General features: G+C 37.3%; 1 protein-coding gene across 12 annotated transcripts in view; it reads right to left on the reverse strand.

Moving 5' to 3' along the window:
- Window positions 1–17868, reverse strand: part of ATG10 (autophagy related 10) — a 307667-nt gene that overhangs the window by 95833 nt on the left and 193966 nt on the right. For all 12 annotated transcript variants that reach the window (XR_004739826.3, XR_013532597.1, XM_078365889.1 and 9 more), the window contains one exon: window positions 8085–8182. Coding sequence is in view for 10 of the 12 variants with exons in the window: in XM_078365889.1 (XP_078222015.1) it covers window positions 8085–8182 (98 nt within the window). In the remaining 2 variants the exon portion in view is untranslated. The remainder of the gene's footprint in view (window positions 1–8084; window positions 8183–17868) is intronic.

Genomic DNA, 17868 nt, shown 5'->3' on the forward strand with positions numbered 1-17868 from the left:
AGTTCTAAGAAATTATATTAAGAGGTCAGGTGCAGTGATTAATGCGTGTAATCCCATCACTTTGAAAGGCCAAGACAGAGGATCACTTGAGGCGAGGAGTTCAAGAGACCCCCATCTCTACCTTAAAAATAAAAATTAAAAAGTTACCAAAGGATATCACATATCCTTTATCAAGTTTTTCCCAATGGTAACATCTTGCAAGACTATAGTACAGTATCACAAACAAGATGCTGACGCTGATTGAGTAAAGATTGAGAACATTTCCACTGTCATAAGGTTCTCTCATGTTGCCTTTAATAGGCACACCCATTTCCCTCCCATTCACACTCCCTATCACCTGGCAACCACAAATCTGTTCTTCAGTCCATGATTCTGTCATTTCAAAAATGTTCTAGAAGTTCTAGAAATGGAATCACACACTCTGCAACTTCTGGGATTGCCTCTTTGCACTCAGCATAATTCTCTGAAGATTCATCCAGGTTGCTGAGTGTATCAATAGTTGGTTCCTTTTTATTGCTGAGTAATATTCCATGGTAATGGTATGCTACTTTCTGTTTAACCATCTACCCATTGAAGACACCTGGGTCTTTTTTTCTTTTCCATTTTGAGCTATTATAAATAAAACTGATATAAACTTTCAAGTAGAACCCTTATCTTTTAAAGTACTTATATATATAGGGATGAAATAAAATGATGCTAGGAATTGCTTCAAAAAAGTTCCTACATGGATAAGATATGGAAAAAAAATAAGCTCTTTATCAGCTAAGTGCATCATACAATTATCTCTATTTTTGTATGTGTTTAACATTTTCCATAACATAAAGTTCAAAAAAAGAATCCAGTAAGAAAAAATTACTTATCTGACCACTATATATCCCTGCATATAAACACACATTTCTTCAAGTATAACTGAAGATATACTTTTTTATCTTGTGACTTTAGATCATGCTGAGATCACAGGAATTCTTTGCTTAAAACATAGAGCCCACACCTTCCAGTGATCATTATTATAACACTTACTATAACAATTAAGGCAGATCCAACCTAAGTATCTGTTAACTTTCTTTCAGAAGTTTTTTATTAGGCTACAGGGTTGATATAATAGGTAGTCTGTAACATTGGACAAAAGCAGGTAAGTAATCACCATAATCAAATGTATGAGATTTATGAGTGGCTTGTCTTCAAAAGAGAGAGTTTATGTCTGACATGAATAGGTCCTTATCATCAAGACAAATGCTGAAAGAACAGAAGTGTGATTACTAAAAATGAAGAGCAACAAACTATATGAGCACAATCAGGCCTGAAAATGAAGTGAAATGCATTTTATATTATGCAAAGGCTTCTTTTGTTTTTAAGCCACGGAGGACAGCATATTATTATCATGTTCAGTCTGCAAGCTAATGATTCCTTAGTATAATTCTGCAAAATGGTATCTACTATTCAACATCACCAATATTCTATCAGCTCATTCTTCCCTAGTGCTGTATCATCTTCTCCCCTTCCATCTCACTGAGGATACCTTGATTTTTCTTCATATTTGGTACTAAAAAATGAAGACCTATTCTCCCAAAGATCTCAAGCAAAGAACAGGATATAAATACCAATGTATTAATCAATCCAGAATTAAAAGCCAAGATTTCCAAAGGAAATATTCATGATGCTTTTCAAGTGCCAAGTAGTTCAATGGCTACAAATGAGTTTCCCTTATTTGGTCTTTAATGCCTTGACATGCACCATGATGAGCAATTCTAAAGCTTAAATAAATATTGTTATTAGAAATAGGATATCTGTTCACAGATCAAATCCCAATAAGACAAATTCCAAAGGATCACCTAAGTTTTATAATTGTGTTGTAGTGTGGTTTTATCAAATAGCCCTCCTATTAAGTCAGCCCCAGCCTTGGTGTTAGAAATAGTAATGCCTGTTGTGATATGATTTGATCTGTAATACCATACTATAATAGGGAGGAAAAAGATGGTACACTAATAGGCTATCTGTGTGACAGTCAAATAACTATAAAATGAAAGACATTAGTCAATTCTATTAAATACAATCTATATACAGATGGTTCAGTGGTGAGTTTAACAATGTTAAGAGTTCTTGTTATCATTTCCTCAAATCTTTTTTCAAGGTTCTTAGTTTCTTTGCATTGATTTAGAACATGTTCTTTTAGCTCATGGAAGTTTCTCATTACCCACCTTCTGAAGTGTCATACTGTCATCTCATCACACTCATTCTCCATCCAGCTTTGTTCCCTTGCTGGTGAGGAGTTGTGGTCCTTTGTAGGAGGCGAGATGTTCTGGTTTCAGGTGTTTTCCTCCTTTTTGCGCTGGTTTCTTCCCATCTTTGTGGATTTATCCACTTGTCATCTGAGTAGTTGCTGATTTTCCGATTGGGTCTCTGAGTGGACATCCAGATTGTTGATGATGAAGTATTTCTGTTTCTTAGTTTTCCTTCTAACAGTCTGGCCCCTCTGCTGTAGGACTGCTGAGGTCCACTCCAGGCCCTGCTTGCCTGGGGAACTCTTGTAGCAGCTGCGGAACAGTGAGGGTTGCTACCAGATTCTTCTTCTGCTATCTTTGTCCCTGAATGATGCCCACCAAATGTCAGTCTGATCAGTCCTTTGTGAGGTGACTCTTTGGATATATGGGGGTCAGGGCTTGAGGAGACAGTCTGTACTTTATAGGAGGTCAAGTGCTGAGCTGTGAGCTCCATTGTTCATTCAGGGCTGCTAGGCAAGTATGTTTAAGTCTGCTGCAGCAGAACTCATAAAGCCCCCTTTTTTTCCCTCAGGTGCTCTGTCCTGGGGAGTTAGGGCTTTATTTATGAGTATCCATTGCACTGTCCTGCCCAGCAAGGAGGCAGTCTAATCATTGCCTGCCTGTAAAGGCTATGCTGAGCTGCAGTGGGCTCCGCCCTGCTGCTGTGGGCTCCTCCCTGCTGTCATGGGCTCCGCCCTGCTGCCGTGTGTAATTCCCTGCAGTCCTGTTTATATGGGTGTGGTTAGAACTGTGGTGGCGATGGTGACCTGCCTCTGTAGTGGCAAACTCTCTCTGTTATGGCGGGTTGCCTCGGCAATGGCAGGCTGCGTCAGCAATGGCAGAGTACCTCCGTAGGGGTCGAGTGCCTCGGTAATGGTGGACGCCCCTCCCCCACCGAGCTCCACTGTCCTGGGTTCAGCTGTGCTTGCTGTGAAACTCTCAACCCCGAGCGTTTCCAATTACTGTTTTGTTTGTTTTTGTGGGGGTGGAACCCGCCAAGCCTGATCACCTGGCTCCCTGCCTCAGAGCCCTTTTTTTATTTTTTTTAAGTTGAATGGTTGACTCTCTCCCAGGTGTTCAAGTCACCTGCTGCAAGGTTGCCGGGATCTGTGTGATTTCCCGTGCAGCGACCCACTGCACCAGCTCAAACAACGTTGTTGCACGGGAATCTCCTGGCCTGGCTTTCTGTTTAAGTCCCGTTTAATCAGATGAATGTGCTAATCTGCCTTCCAAAATCTCCAATTGCCAGTTTAACAGGGTAAGCAAACCAGTGTATTTTTTACAGAGTGCCACTGCACTGCGGCCCCGGCCCAAACAGCCGCGCTGGCCCAAATTGCCGCGCTGGCGGCCCGTAGGGCTCCTAGACCTGGGAATCTCCTGGTCTGTGGGCAATAAAGATCCATCTGGAAATGCAGCGTCCACTCACCCTCTGCAATTTGTCTCTATTTGCAGATGACATGATAGTATATCTAGAAGACCCCATCATCTCAGCACAAAAACTCCTGAAACTGATAAGCAACTTCAGCAAAGTCTCAGGATATAAAATCAATGGGCAAAAATCTCAAGCATTCCTATACACCAATAACAGACTTAAAGAGAGCCAAATCAAGAATGAACTGCCATTCACAATTGCTACAAAGAGAATAAAATACCTAGGAATATAACTTACAAGGAACGTAAGGGACCTCTTCAAGGAAAACTACAAACCACTGCTTAACGAAATAAGAGAGGACACAAACAGATGGAGAAACATTCCATGTTCATGGTTAGGAAGACTCAATATCGTGAAAATGGCCATACTGCCCAAAGTAATTATATTATAGACTCAATGCTATCCCCATCAAGCTACCATTGACTTTCTTCACAGAACTCGAAAATACCCCCTTGAACTTCATATTGGAACCAAAAGGGAACCTGCATAGCCAAGTCAATTCTAAGCAAAAAGAACACAGCAGGAGGCATCACACTACTGGACTTCAAACTATACTATAAGGCTACAGTAATCAAAACAACATGGTACTGGTACCAAAACAGAGATATAGACCAATGGAACAGAACAGAGGCATCAGAGGCAACACAACATATCTACAACCATACAATCTTTGATAAACCTGACAAAAACAAGCAATGGGGAAAGGATTCCCTGTTTAATAAATGATGTTGGGAAAACTGGCTAGCCATGTGCAGAAAGCAGAAACTGGACCCCTTCCTGACACCTTACCCTAAAATTAACTCCAGATGGATTAAAGACTTAAACATAAGACCTGGCACCATAAAAACCCTAGAAGAAAATCTAGGCAAAACCATTCAGGACATAGGAGTAGGCAAGGACTTCATGACCAAAACACCAAAAGCATTGGCAACAAAAGACAAAATAGACAAATGGGACCTAATCAAACTCCACAGCTTCTGCACGGCAAAAGAAACAGTCACTAGAGTGAATCGGCAACCAACAGGATGGGAAAAAATTTTTGCAGTTTACCCATCTGACAAAGGGCCGATATCCAGAATTTACAAAGAACTCAAACAGATTTACAAGAAAAAAATGAACAAGCCCATTCAAAATTGGGCAAAGGATATGAATAGACATTTACAAAAGAAGACATACATGAGGCCAACAAACATATGAAAAAATGCTCATCATCACTGGTCATCAGAGAAAGGCAAATCAAAACTACATTGAGATACCATTTCATGCCAGTTAGAATGGCGATCATTAAAAAATCTGGAGACAACAGATGCTGGAGAGGATGTGGAGAAATAGGAACACTTTTACACTGCTGGTGGGAGTGTAAATTAGTTCAACCATTGTGGAAGACAGTGTGGCGATTCCTCAAGGACCTAGAAATAGAAATTCCATTTGACCCAGCAATCCCATTACTGGGTATATATCCAAAGGACTATAAATCGGTCTACTGTAAGGACACATGCACACGAATGTTCATTGCAGCACTGTTTACAATAGCAAAGACCTGGAACCAACCCAAATGCCCATCGATGATAGACTGGACTGGGAAAATGTGGCACATATACACCATGGAATATTATGCAGCAATCAGAAATGATGAGTTCATGTCCTTTGTAGGGACATGGATGAATCTGGAGAACATCATTCTCAGCAAACTGACACAAGAACAGAAAATGAAATACTGCATATTCTCACTCATAGGCGGGTGATGAACAATGAGAACACATGGACACAGGGAAGGGAGCACCTCACACTGGGGTCTATTGGGGAAAATAGGGGAGGGGCAGTGGGGGGAGGCAGTCTGGGGAAGGATAGCATGGGGAGAAATGCCAGATGTGGGTGAGGGGGAGGAAGGCAGCAAAGCACACTGCCACGTGTGTTCCTATGCAACTATCTTGCATATTCTGCACATGTACCCCAAAACATAAAATGCAATTAAAAAAAAGAAAATAATTGAGAATGCAGAAATAGAAAAAAAAAAAAAGAGTTCTATCAATGGAAAGAAATCTATGGCAAAATTGTATCAAAATCTTATTCTTATGTCATGGGTCAGAACCGAGACACACAGAATTAAAATAAAAATGTCACAGATCACTAGAAATGGTGCTATATATAGGTGCTACATTGAAGAGATTAATTTTCTGCTAGAGACGGAAAAGGAAAATGATAAGAATTGGATTCAAGAGTAAAATGGAATTGAGAAAGAGTTGATAAATGGGTATAAAGTTAAATACCCATATATTTTTGAATACTCTTTTCCTGTATCTTTTGCCATCTTTCTTGACCCTTACAACCAAACAGTTTCTGGGCCCTGTGGACAAGGACTCTACAATATAAATTTTTGTACAGTTTGTGGCCATTGACAAGATACTAGAAGTTGGAACTCTTAGCACTCATCTTGACATACTTAAAGGTTAATCTAAAATAGTTTGCGTAAAATAAAATGTTCTTGCCAAATCTTTTAGGGTTGGTTTGCTCATATTTCACATTACCCTTCTTCATAGCAACCACCATTACCTGGTCTACAGACTTGGATTTCAGAGGGGCCATTTTTGTGAGTTGAGGTGGTTTCAGAGAAGGAAATTTATGAGAGCACAGGTAGTAACAGGTAATGCATACAGAAAAATGAGGGAAAGCATAATATCTAGAAAAAATTCCAAGAACAAACTACAAAAGAGGAGTATAGAGAGATGAATAATAACCATGTTTGGCATGAGCTGTGAAGAGTGAAGAGGTAAAAGATAAACTTAGAAGAGTAGGTTGGAGCCAGGGAGTGGCAACCTCTGATGCCCAGGCAAGGCATTTAGACCACATCCCATAGGCCCTCAGAGAACTACTGCAGGTTTGAGCACAGTTAAGATAAGTGTAACAGTGGTTAAAAAGATGTGACTACAGGTAAGGGGCAGAGAGGAAAGGAACAGAAGACCATAGATAAGCTTTACTAATTGTTCCACATGAGGTCAGAGGGCCTGATTTAAGAGGTGATAGTGGGAAGAGAAAAGATTAATTTGAGGGGGGCAGTGTGAAATATACAAATACTTAAAGCTAGTTTTGTCCTCAATTAAAACCTAGAAAATGGTCATTATTAAAGAACTACTTATGAGATGCTGAGGATTATTATGTAGATTGGGAGGTAAACTGTCATTATGATCAAACACATAAGAGGGCATAAAAATTCTAATAACTGATAAAGTCATTTTTAAAGGAAGCTTTCATTAAGCTTAACAGGAGTGTGGAAAAATTAGATTTTTGATATAAGTAAAAATTATATTTAAGGAGATCATGATTGGTTGCAAGGTGATGAGTATTTTTAAATTTCAAAATAACTGTTGATTTTAGCAAGGCAGTAATAATGACTTATTTGATTGACAGATCTATTTTCTCTACTTTTGCAAATCGACTTTTTATATCTACTTTTGCAGATCTATTTTCTCTACTTTTCCAAATCACTATTGCAGACATATTAATCAAAAGCTCTTCTTTTTTGCAAATGCATCCATGAGTAAAACTGTAAAACAGTATAGATTACATAAGCCTAATCATCTATTTCTTAGTATATAAGCCAACTTAGTTTCTATTTTCATTTGCTTAATACATTTTTATTGAGCACTTACTACATGATAAGTATTGTGCTGGTGCTGTATGTACAATGAAGAATAAAAGCGACATGGTCTGTCTATGTCAGAGCTCACAGTACAGACAATCCCAGACTTAGGATGGGTCAACTTAACAATTGTGACACTTTATAATGGTGCAAAAGTGATACACCTTCAAGAGAAACCATACCTTGATACCATACAACCATTCTGTTTTTCACTTTCAATAAAGTATTTAATAAATCACATGGAGCTATTCAACATTTTATTATAAAAAAGGCTTTGTGTTAGATGATTTTGTCCAATTGCATGTAAGTGTCCTGAGCACATTTAAGGTAGGCTAGGCTAAGCTATGATGTTCAGTAGGTTAGGTGTATTAAATGTATTTTCTACTTAAGATATTTTCAACTTACGATGGGTTTATCAGGATGTATCCCCACTATAAGTGAAAGAGTATCTGTATGGTGGAATAAATAGGTCTCAAATGATTTTTTAAAAATCATTCTAATATGTAATTAAAATTAAAATATATATTCTAAAGGAAAATTATAGGGCACAATGAGAGCTTATAATAGGGAGGCTAAACCAAGACTGGGTCTGGGAAAGTATTTTTAAGGAAACTGTCTGTGAGGTGAAATATGTAAGGACATAGAGGAGTGGAATAGGGAAAAGAGTTGGGGAGAGGGAACCAGAAGAAAAGATGAGCAGAGGGAAAGAATACAATAAAATGCATATGATAAAATGACAATGCTCTCCAACCTGTTGTGTAATAGTTTCCCATGGTCCCTGTAGCAGTCGCGTCTTATAGCACTCATGAACTCCTTCCCATATGTCCTTCAGAGTTAAAGGTCTCCCATCTGTGAAAGTGCATGGTAAAGACTGAGTTAGTAATTCATGTGACACAATGGTACTTGGTGTCAATCTAAAACTCCTGGAAGAATATCATGACTTTTAGAAAGATCTTCAGTGCACATGCTATTTATATATCAAGAGAGTGCTATATGAATTACTATTTTCTTCCTGAGGGAAATTTAAACATTCAAGCTTCTCAGCTTTGTATCCATCTAGCATTTAAATTATCTGTTCATTCATTGCCTCTAGGAATTTTGCAAAATAAATAAAATCCAAATGTGTTTTAGAGAGAACTGATAGATACAAGCACAGGCAAAGGAACAGACAAACAGTCTCCCATATTCACAAAAGTGAACTATGAATACTCTGAATCCTTTGTACTTCCTCTAGTCCTTAAAACAAAGAAGCCATACCCATGCATCTTTCACATTCTTGTAGGGTATTTATAATTTCCAAATCACTTCATCAGTTACCATGGAGAATAGAGAGAAGCAAAATGCACAATTTCTCCTAGTAAAGAGCCTATCATCTACTGAGAAAACCATAAGTATATTATAGTAGAGTGGTCTCTGGCTGAAGAAGATTAAAGCTCACTGATGGTCTAAGGAAGAGAGTTATTAACACTTGGTGTCTATGGCAGGTGGAGAAACAGATTCTTGGGGTCAATGGACAGGAGAACAGAGTTGGCATGAAGAGGGCAGTAAAAGGTTTATTGAACAATAATGCTCTTTAAGTTGTTTCAATTATCCATCTGTATCCACCCAAATGATGTATTTTATGAAGACCACTATGGCACTTATAATATACACAAGATAAGTAAAGTAGAAAAATAGGTATCTAAGTTTTAAAAAGAAAGCAGAAAGAGGAAGTCACCTAAAGATTTCAAACTACATCCTGCTGGAAAGAAGGTGTCTTAATACTAGAATCCAGTACAACTTGGTCCATTCAGAGCTATAAAGCCCTCAAGACTTATAGGTGTGCTCTTTTGGGCTAATGGATGATACCACTTAAAAATATTTCACACAGCAATATACTGAATATTTAGACCAAAGAAGTATTTGATCATCAAGGGCAACAAAGCTTAAGGGAAATAATCTACTCAAGAGCTCCAAAAATCACTGTATTCAGACTTTCAAGTATCAGTAGAAATGTATGGTGTTGGGAAAAAGCACTAGATTTGGAGTTTGGACTAAGTTTAAATCCTGGGGTTGGCACTTAGTTCTATATGACTGCAAATTATTTTGCTTTTAACTTTAACCACAAAATCAGAATAATAATCCTTTCTGAGTATTGTTCTTTTGAGGCTTACATTAGTGAACGCACGCAGGACTGTGTTAGGCACACAATAAGAGCTCAATAAATATTAGGAATCTTTTTCCAGTCCTCATACAATTATTCCCATAATTCTCAAAGCTGAAAGATTCATTTCTAGACGTGATTTCTTAGAATTTTCCCATGTTGAGATATCACTCATATCATCTTTGATATAGTAACATACTAATATCATAAGCAGGGCATTTCTCATGTTTCACATAAAAGTTGAACTTTTCCTCAACCTTTATTTTCAATAAATAGCAATAGAATATTTTGATACATTTTCAATAAGTATCTTCATCTTGGCATTTATCTGGCGGCAGGAGACCATTATCGTGTGATAAATAGTTTTATTCCATTGACATTTCCATGTCTGTAAAATGAACAAGATTTATTCATCCAATTAACATTTGAATGTCATGTTTAGCTACAAGTTAAAAACAAGCTGCCTTTGGTATCTGTGTTATATTGTTTTCTGAACACATTTACAGAGTAGGGCCAAACTCTGCTCTTAAGCATTATGCACCTTTGAAATATGCACATGCCATGCCTGTGTGTGTGTGTGTGTGTGCGTTGGTATGGAAGAGGCAAATAAGATCTTAAGTACTTTAGTGTCAAATAGTAAATAATCAAATTGTAGAATAATGACATGATTTTAAAGTAATTTTTACATGTCAAAGTTAAAAGAAATCAAATACCTGTAGTAGGATAATAAAAGGTTAGAGCTAGTATAACCACTAATTGTATAAATAGGGCAGCCAACGTCTTAGGAAATATGCATCTGCCAAAAGTATGCAGCCGGTTCATGACTGAAGTCTGAATCCAGATCTCAGGACTCACCAGTGCTCTTCCTGCTGGTCCACGCTGCCTCTGAGGACAAAGGTGTTGCATATGGTTTATAACTATTTACTGAATAAATGACAAATGATGAAAAAAATACCTTTCTTATTTCCCCTGAAATAATGCTTTACAGGCCTAGAGAACACTGGGTTTTATATCTGGTAATCAGTAATGATTTTAATTTTATTCCTTAAAGTATTTCAGGCAACAATGTACGTATGGAGTAAACGGTTTGGATAGAAGATAATTTTAGAAGGAGATGTTTTACATAATTTGGCACCTACTATATGCCAGGCATCTGTTCCAAGCCTTTGTGATACATCAGTGACCAAAACATTCATGCCTGTTTTCATGAAGGTTACATGTTACCTTGGGGTGTGTGTGTGTGTTCGTGTGTGTGACAATCAATGATTAACAAAATAAATGAGTAAATTATATATTATGTCAGGAAGTGATACATACTATGGTGAAAAGGAAAAGTAGAGCAGGCTAAGAAGTGCCAGCCAAAGGCAAGTTTGCAATTTTAGACTTCAGTGAGAAAGTAACTTGTGTGCAAACACTGGGAGGCACAGTGTTCCAGGGAAAGGGACCAACCAGTGGAAAGACCACCAGGGGTGGGCAGGGGAATCACTAGCACTACATGCAGATCACTAACATTCATCACTTAAAGACAATGACTTAAAAGAATCACGCAGCTTTATCAAGATATAATTCACATACATACAATCTACCCATGTGAAGTATACAATTTAATTATAGAGTTGTGCAATCATCACCTCAATCAATTTTAGCACACACTCGTCACCTTAAAAAAAAAACAGTGGGACACAGTGGCTCATGCCTGTAATTTCAGCAATTTGGGAGGCTCAGATGGGAGGATTGCTTGAAGCAAGGAGTTTCAATTTAGGCTTCAATTTAGGGCAACAAAGTGAGACTCCATCTTTACAAAAATGTGGCCATATAGGGAAGGGCAGAGACAAGATGCCAGGAAAGTATTTACCTCAGTGGGGTCCTTTGGCTGCAGTCCCAATGAGGCCTGGCAAAGCTTTATTTCTTTTTCTGCAGAATAAGCCCTATTTTCTTCTCACCCAATTTTCTGAACTTAACGTGGGTGCTTTTCTGATTCTTGTAACCAGAGCTTTGTTTGAAAAGTAGACTCTTCAAATGAGGAAACCGATGGAAAAGTTAATGTTATAAGAGAGCCCAAGTCTGTTTTGCATCCACAAGGATGCAACCGCTTGAGATGCTTAAACAGTCATGACTTCCAGGACTAGCCTCTCCAAACCATGGTCTCCAACTTCTAAAATATAACCCCCTTAAAAAAACTGAGGAAGGTCAACAAGCAATTACAATACTTTTGTTAAAATATCAGCTTCTTCTAGGCGTATAATGGCTATACCTCAAGGGCTATTGCAAAGTCTCTTTAGGACCTCCTGAAGTTCTGTGTTTGGCACCCCCTACTGGTAGCATGCTAGGCCTGGTGGGACTACATGTTTTTAAAACAAACATATCAAGTCTTAAATATTCAAAAGACCACTGTTCTTCAAAACTGTCACCTAGGGAGGTTACCTGACTATTCAGCAAATTTAACAAATATTCATTTCCAACAATGCTGCAATGCTGTCAATGGAACTGCCTTTGAACTTTTGAACTCCCTTTGGAGCCAGACAAGTAACTAATTATTTACTAGTCCCAAACAGGTTTAAATCAAAGGAAAAAATTATACTTATTTTATTCCACATATTTAGTTCCAAATGATTTTGATGTCTCCAAACAAATTCACCTTTAATGGGTAACCATCTTCCAACTTTTAACCACAAGGACTGGAAGAAGTTTCAAAACCAGCAGTTCCCAAAATATGTTGTGTAATCAGAGTATGGTTGGCAAAAGCATATAATTTTGCTTTTCCTCTGTATCTCTGCAAATCTCTCCAGTTTTGGCTGACCATTTACACTGTAAAAGGTCTGGGTAAACATAGCTTTGTCTCTATGACAACAATAACCTAATGAGGTATGATATGGGTTCTCTTCCCTAAGCCTTCATCCCTGGTTTGCCTAGGCACAGTTTACACCTTCATCATCAAGGACATACAAAAGTTAGTTTTTGGGATCTTTCATACAAAAACAAAAAGACATAATCTAATCAGCAATATCTTCAAACTCCTGGTATACATTATTGATACCTAAAATGCATTCAAATATGATCATGACTCATTATTTCAAAAGCAAAACAGATACTTGAGAAATCCCACTGAAACAATTGAATTGGGATATTTATATAGGTATAAAGAACCACATCATAGAAACAAAGCAGAAACCTGAAGAATGTTGTACATATCCATTGATTTATGAAAACTAAAGACTCAAAACTTAAAATTAAAATATGGACATAAATACTTGCCTAAGTGCATGAAACACATTATTATGTGCCTACATGTTCAATTCAAAGTATCTTCAATAAGAAACTTTAAACCATGTTAAGAGAGTCTATTTGTTACATCTGGCCTCAGTCAGAGGAAACATAAGCATACTCAGTCAACAATGCCCTCATTTCAGACCTAAGATACTTGATAGCTCCAATTTTAACATGCTTAGAAATTTCATTAATCACATTGAGGCTGAGAAGCTCAGCAAAATCCCTTGAATACCTGAAAAATTGAAGTAGAAGCCAAAATAATTTCAGTAGTAACCTATATAGTTAGCATGGTAAACTGAGGTCATTTATATAACAAGTGTTTAGTGAATGCCTACTATGTGCCTGTATCACTTGGAATAATACACATTTAAACTAAAGGAATGGTCTGTCAGTAATCTAAAATGTCAGTGACAAAAAAGAAGAGAAATTAGGTGAAAAATAGAATAATTAAAAGTACAATCTTTAGCAACTGCCAGTAGCATTTAACATTTTCATATAAAATCTCTCAATTGAATAATAACCCACATGTCAAGTAATCTACATATTTCTCAAAATGCACAGCTTTCTAAATTAAATTTCTCAGGGCTATTAGTTTTCATGAAGCCAATAACAGCATGAGATATTTCACCAGCACTAACTCTAGTGCAAGCACGCTGGAGTCACCTTTATCCTTAATGTGCCATGGTTTCACTAAAATTTTTTAACTCCTAAAAGGAAGACTAGAGAGAGTATAAATAATTCAGAGTAAGTTTAAGAATAACGTTCTGAATGTAGCCACTAGAAATACAAAGGAAAGAGTGGACTTTTCACAACAAAAGATATCATTATTCAATATATTGTCTTCAACAGAGCTTTGAAAGATATAAAAATTCATGTCATACTCCACAGTAAGGCAGAGATGAAGCTCCACCAAAGGAGAAAATTCATTTTTGCTTCAGTGAGAAAATTAAATTGGGGTATGAAATGAGTGCAATTGTTCATGTACATTCATATCAGCTACTATACTGGCTAATTCTGTAATTTGTATTCATTCATATAAGTATTTTAGGACTTTGTATCTTTATTAATCTCAAGATTAATAATTAATAATTAAATAAAATTCCCAAAATATGAACTATGGCAACTTCTTTTTGCTTGCATATAACATCAATTAATTAATTTAGCCTATATGGTTCTTAAATTTCAGTTACTTGATGAAAGTGTCATGCAATGAAAAATGGGCTATAGAGTTTAAGGCCCACGTATATAGTTTTCTATGTACCTTTGAATAAATAATTTAACCCCTCTGAACAGTTTTTATGTCTTCACATGAGGATAATAACAGTTCCTACCTTCTAGTGTTATTGTGAGGATCTAGACACATAATTTGGCTAGCATGGTTGAAAGGCACTAAGTGTCAAGCCCCATTTCCAACATAAGCTCAGAATCCTCGAAACGCTGAAATCAGTATTATCACTAACTCAGTTTTTTTTTAGATAATGAAAGAAAGGAAATGGCAATGTTCAATAACTTGCCCAAGGTCATATGGTTAGTAAGCAGCAGAGCTAGGAATCAGAACCAAAGCTTTCTGACTCTAGACCCTGCACTTCTCACCACTACATTATATGTGCCTCTGTGCACAGGAGCTCTTTGTAAAGTGTAACGTTACACATACATATCAGTTGTATTGTTCTTGTTCCTACTATTACTAGTGGTCCCCATCAACACTGCCTAAACTATGAGTATCTAGAATTTTGCCTTGGTTTTCTTTCCAGTCCTGGGCTCACCCTTTCTCTGACACTCATGGACAAATCCCATGTCTAGCCAAGCCCTCTCTTGATCACCACAGCTCAAGAGAGTCACAGTTCTCTGAGCCCTGGTGCCAATTTTTACCTCTCTTATGGTCTTTAATATATTCTGCTTGAATATGTTACAGTTCAGACCTGTCTTGTTTCCCTCACTAGACTGTAAGCTCCTTGATGGTATCATCCATCTCTGATTTCCTTCATTTATCTCAGCATTTCAGAAACATATTTATGCCTTGAGTATAAATATTTTCAAATGAATGAACAGATGAAAGTTCAACATTATTTCTAGAGTAATTAGCACATTCTAAGAATAATGACTGAGTAATCATAATAAAATTCATTGATTAAATGTTTTACATTTATATTTTTTAAAAACCCTCATACTCAAGCAGATGCAGCTATAGCAGATCTATGATTTCTCAGTATCCAAACACACTTCCAATTTGGGAGATGAATTCCAAAGTAAGTGGGAGGCAGGGCCCCATTTCTACCACTAAAGCTAAAGGGAGGCAGATATTCCCTCATTTTATCATTCTACCACCTTCAGTTGACTCCATGATCTACCCTTCAATAAGTCTTTTCCTGCTTATCAAATTATTTGCCAATCAGGGGTACATATCTAATATAGCACAAATAGATGGTTTAAAAGTCTTGCTTAATAAATATTTTCAAAATTAGCCCCAATTTGTAAAATGTTATATATTTGTCTAGCAATCTTGACGAGAAAAATAAATGTAAGATGGTTTTTAATTATATGAGAAAGTTTATGTGTGTTACAATCTATTTTTATGAACATATGCCCAGCAGCACATAAAGGAGCAATTGTGAATCATCTTAAACTGTCCACACAGTGTTAAGAAACTTAGAATAATGCAAGTGATATTATACCTTTCCATTTAAATTAAGTGAAGCACTTAACCTAGTAGAAGTACATAGAAGACCTTCTTGATAAACCTCTGAATCAGAAAATGGTCCCAAGGGGAGCAACATTACATCCACAATATATCTGAGACATCAACCCTGTGATACCACTATTGATTCAGAAATCTGAGGACCATACTACCAGCTGGATATCGATAGCCTAAGTTCTGCTGGTTCTAAAGCAGAAGACACTGTTTTTTTTTTCTGAGACAAAGTCTCCCTCCATAGCTGCAGTGGCACAATCCCAGCTCACTGCAACCTCCACCTCCTGGGTTCAACGGATTCTCTGCCTCAGCCTCCCGAGTAGCTGGGACTACAGGCGCCCAGGCCCAGCTAATTTTTTTTTTTTTTTGGCATTTTAGTAGATATGGGGTTTCATCATGTTGGCCAGGCTGGTCTCAAACTGCTGACTTCAGGTGATTCACCCGCCTTGGCCTCCCAAAGTGCTAGGATTAGAGGTGTGAGCCACTGAGCCCAGCCGACACTCTATTTTCTTTTCTTTTCTTTTTTTTTTTTTTTTTGTGGCCATTTGTGCATTTTATTTTATTTTATTTTTTATCTTTTTTTTTGTATTGTGACACTCTATTTTCAATCCTATCCAAAGTAGTCTGAGGTTTTGATCCCAAATTCTTGGGATTAATACCCAGCAATTTGTACTCTTGGATTTCCCCAAACCTCATACCCCCACGTTATATATTAGTACTGCATTATTCTATACCAGCACTTTGAATACCCTTCTTCCACCATCCAACCTGGTCTCCCTCCCATGGAATGCAGTCTCTGCCTTCTCAGAATAGCACCTAACATACAGACTTGAACACTGCTTTGATGACTTTGAAGGAGCAGAAAAATAATACATCAGTTACAAGTTGGGCAGTGATTTGTTTTAGCATATTTTAAAGATAGACTAATATGCCTACTGTGTGCACAGCACAAATCTCATTATTTCCCTGAAAATATGTTCTTTCCAACTCATTTTATCTAAGAGGTTTTTGTTTTTAAATTTTTATAAGGTTAATAACAACAATAATGAAAAAGCCAAATTTCTTTTTTTATTTTTCAAGTTTCATTCTCACCCTTTAATCATTTTCTTTCTGTTTTACTCAGTCACAATTTCTAGGAAATCCTTCGTCTGGTCTCATTCACTTCTGCTCAATCTCTTTCACCTTTTCTTTATTTCTTACAATCCCTTCCTATCTATTTTTCTTCTGTAATTTGACCTCAACATATCTTTTCGACCATTTCTTCCATAATTCATCCTAAGTGAACCCCTTCTCCAAACTGGTCCTTCACTGTTCCCCAAATATGCTGGGCTCTCTCCAACCCCCACAGCTTGGCACTCACTCTCCTTCCCTTTTCCAATGCTTTTTCTAAACTCTTCAAGAAACCCAACCTGTGGCTGTCCTCTACAGGTTGTTGGACAGAGCTATGGATATTCTACTTTTATTCTTTAGCTTCCTCCAACACCCATCTTTCCTGTTTTGCTGTCATTCACCTCTATGTACTACAAAGACTTCCTCTTGTTGAAAATCATGGGCAATCCTTTTCCTCCTTGATGATTTATATGCTGCTTTAATTCCAAACTTTCCATTATTCTTTCTTTATCCTGGCCTTTATCTTAGTTTGGTTATGCTGACTTTGAGATGGAACTATTCTTTGACTATTTATTTTGTCCCGTTTCTCTATGAGCATCCTTCAGGCCTACAACAAGTGGACACATCTTTCACATGAAATATTTAGGCTACATTTTTAATTGTATACCCTTATTTCCTGGGCCATTAACAGAATGGTCTCCAGAAAGGACAGCCATTCCTTTGCTGAATGGAGGAAAAGATGATTCCTCCTCTATTCAAATGCAGCCCTTCTGACTAATTAAAGAAATATGTCAAAACAGTTCTCAAGAAGAACTCATGTATCATCCAGAGAATTAAATGTTTTGAAAATGAGAAGAACCACTTGGTCCATTTTTCAATAGAGATTGAGAACAAAGGAAAAGAAAGAAAGGAATCAGAATTCAAGATGAAATAAATACAGAAATCTCTCGCTATATGTAAGAAGAAAATATTTAAGCCAAGGCCTCTGGTAAGGCAAAAAGCCATTATGTATGTGCCTAAGGGTTTTACCACCTTTGTAACATTTGCCACCAGCTTTTGATCAAAGCTGAGCCCTCAAAAGGGAAAATGAGACATAAAAAAGGCAGGGAATAAAAATACAGGGAGTGGATAGAAGGCTTTGGTATGGCACAAAAAATTCTTTAATATGGTGTGCTTCAAAAACAGTGGGAAAAAAAACCAGCATGCACTTGAAGATGTCAATGCTTTGTAGGAGTGGATTTACTAAACTACAAGGCACTATTCCAATGTAGGCTATTTATTATTACTCAACAAAAGTGCAATTACGGCTCACCCTCTGCT

This window comes from Callithrix jacchus, chromosome 2 (genome assembly GCF_049354715.1).
Source record: "Callithrix jacchus isolate 240 chromosome 2, calJac240_pri, whole genome shotgun sequence".
In the NCBI taxonomy this organism is placed as follows: domain Eukaryota; kingdom Metazoa; phylum Chordata; class Mammalia; order Primates; family Cebidae; genus Callithrix; species Callithrix jacchus.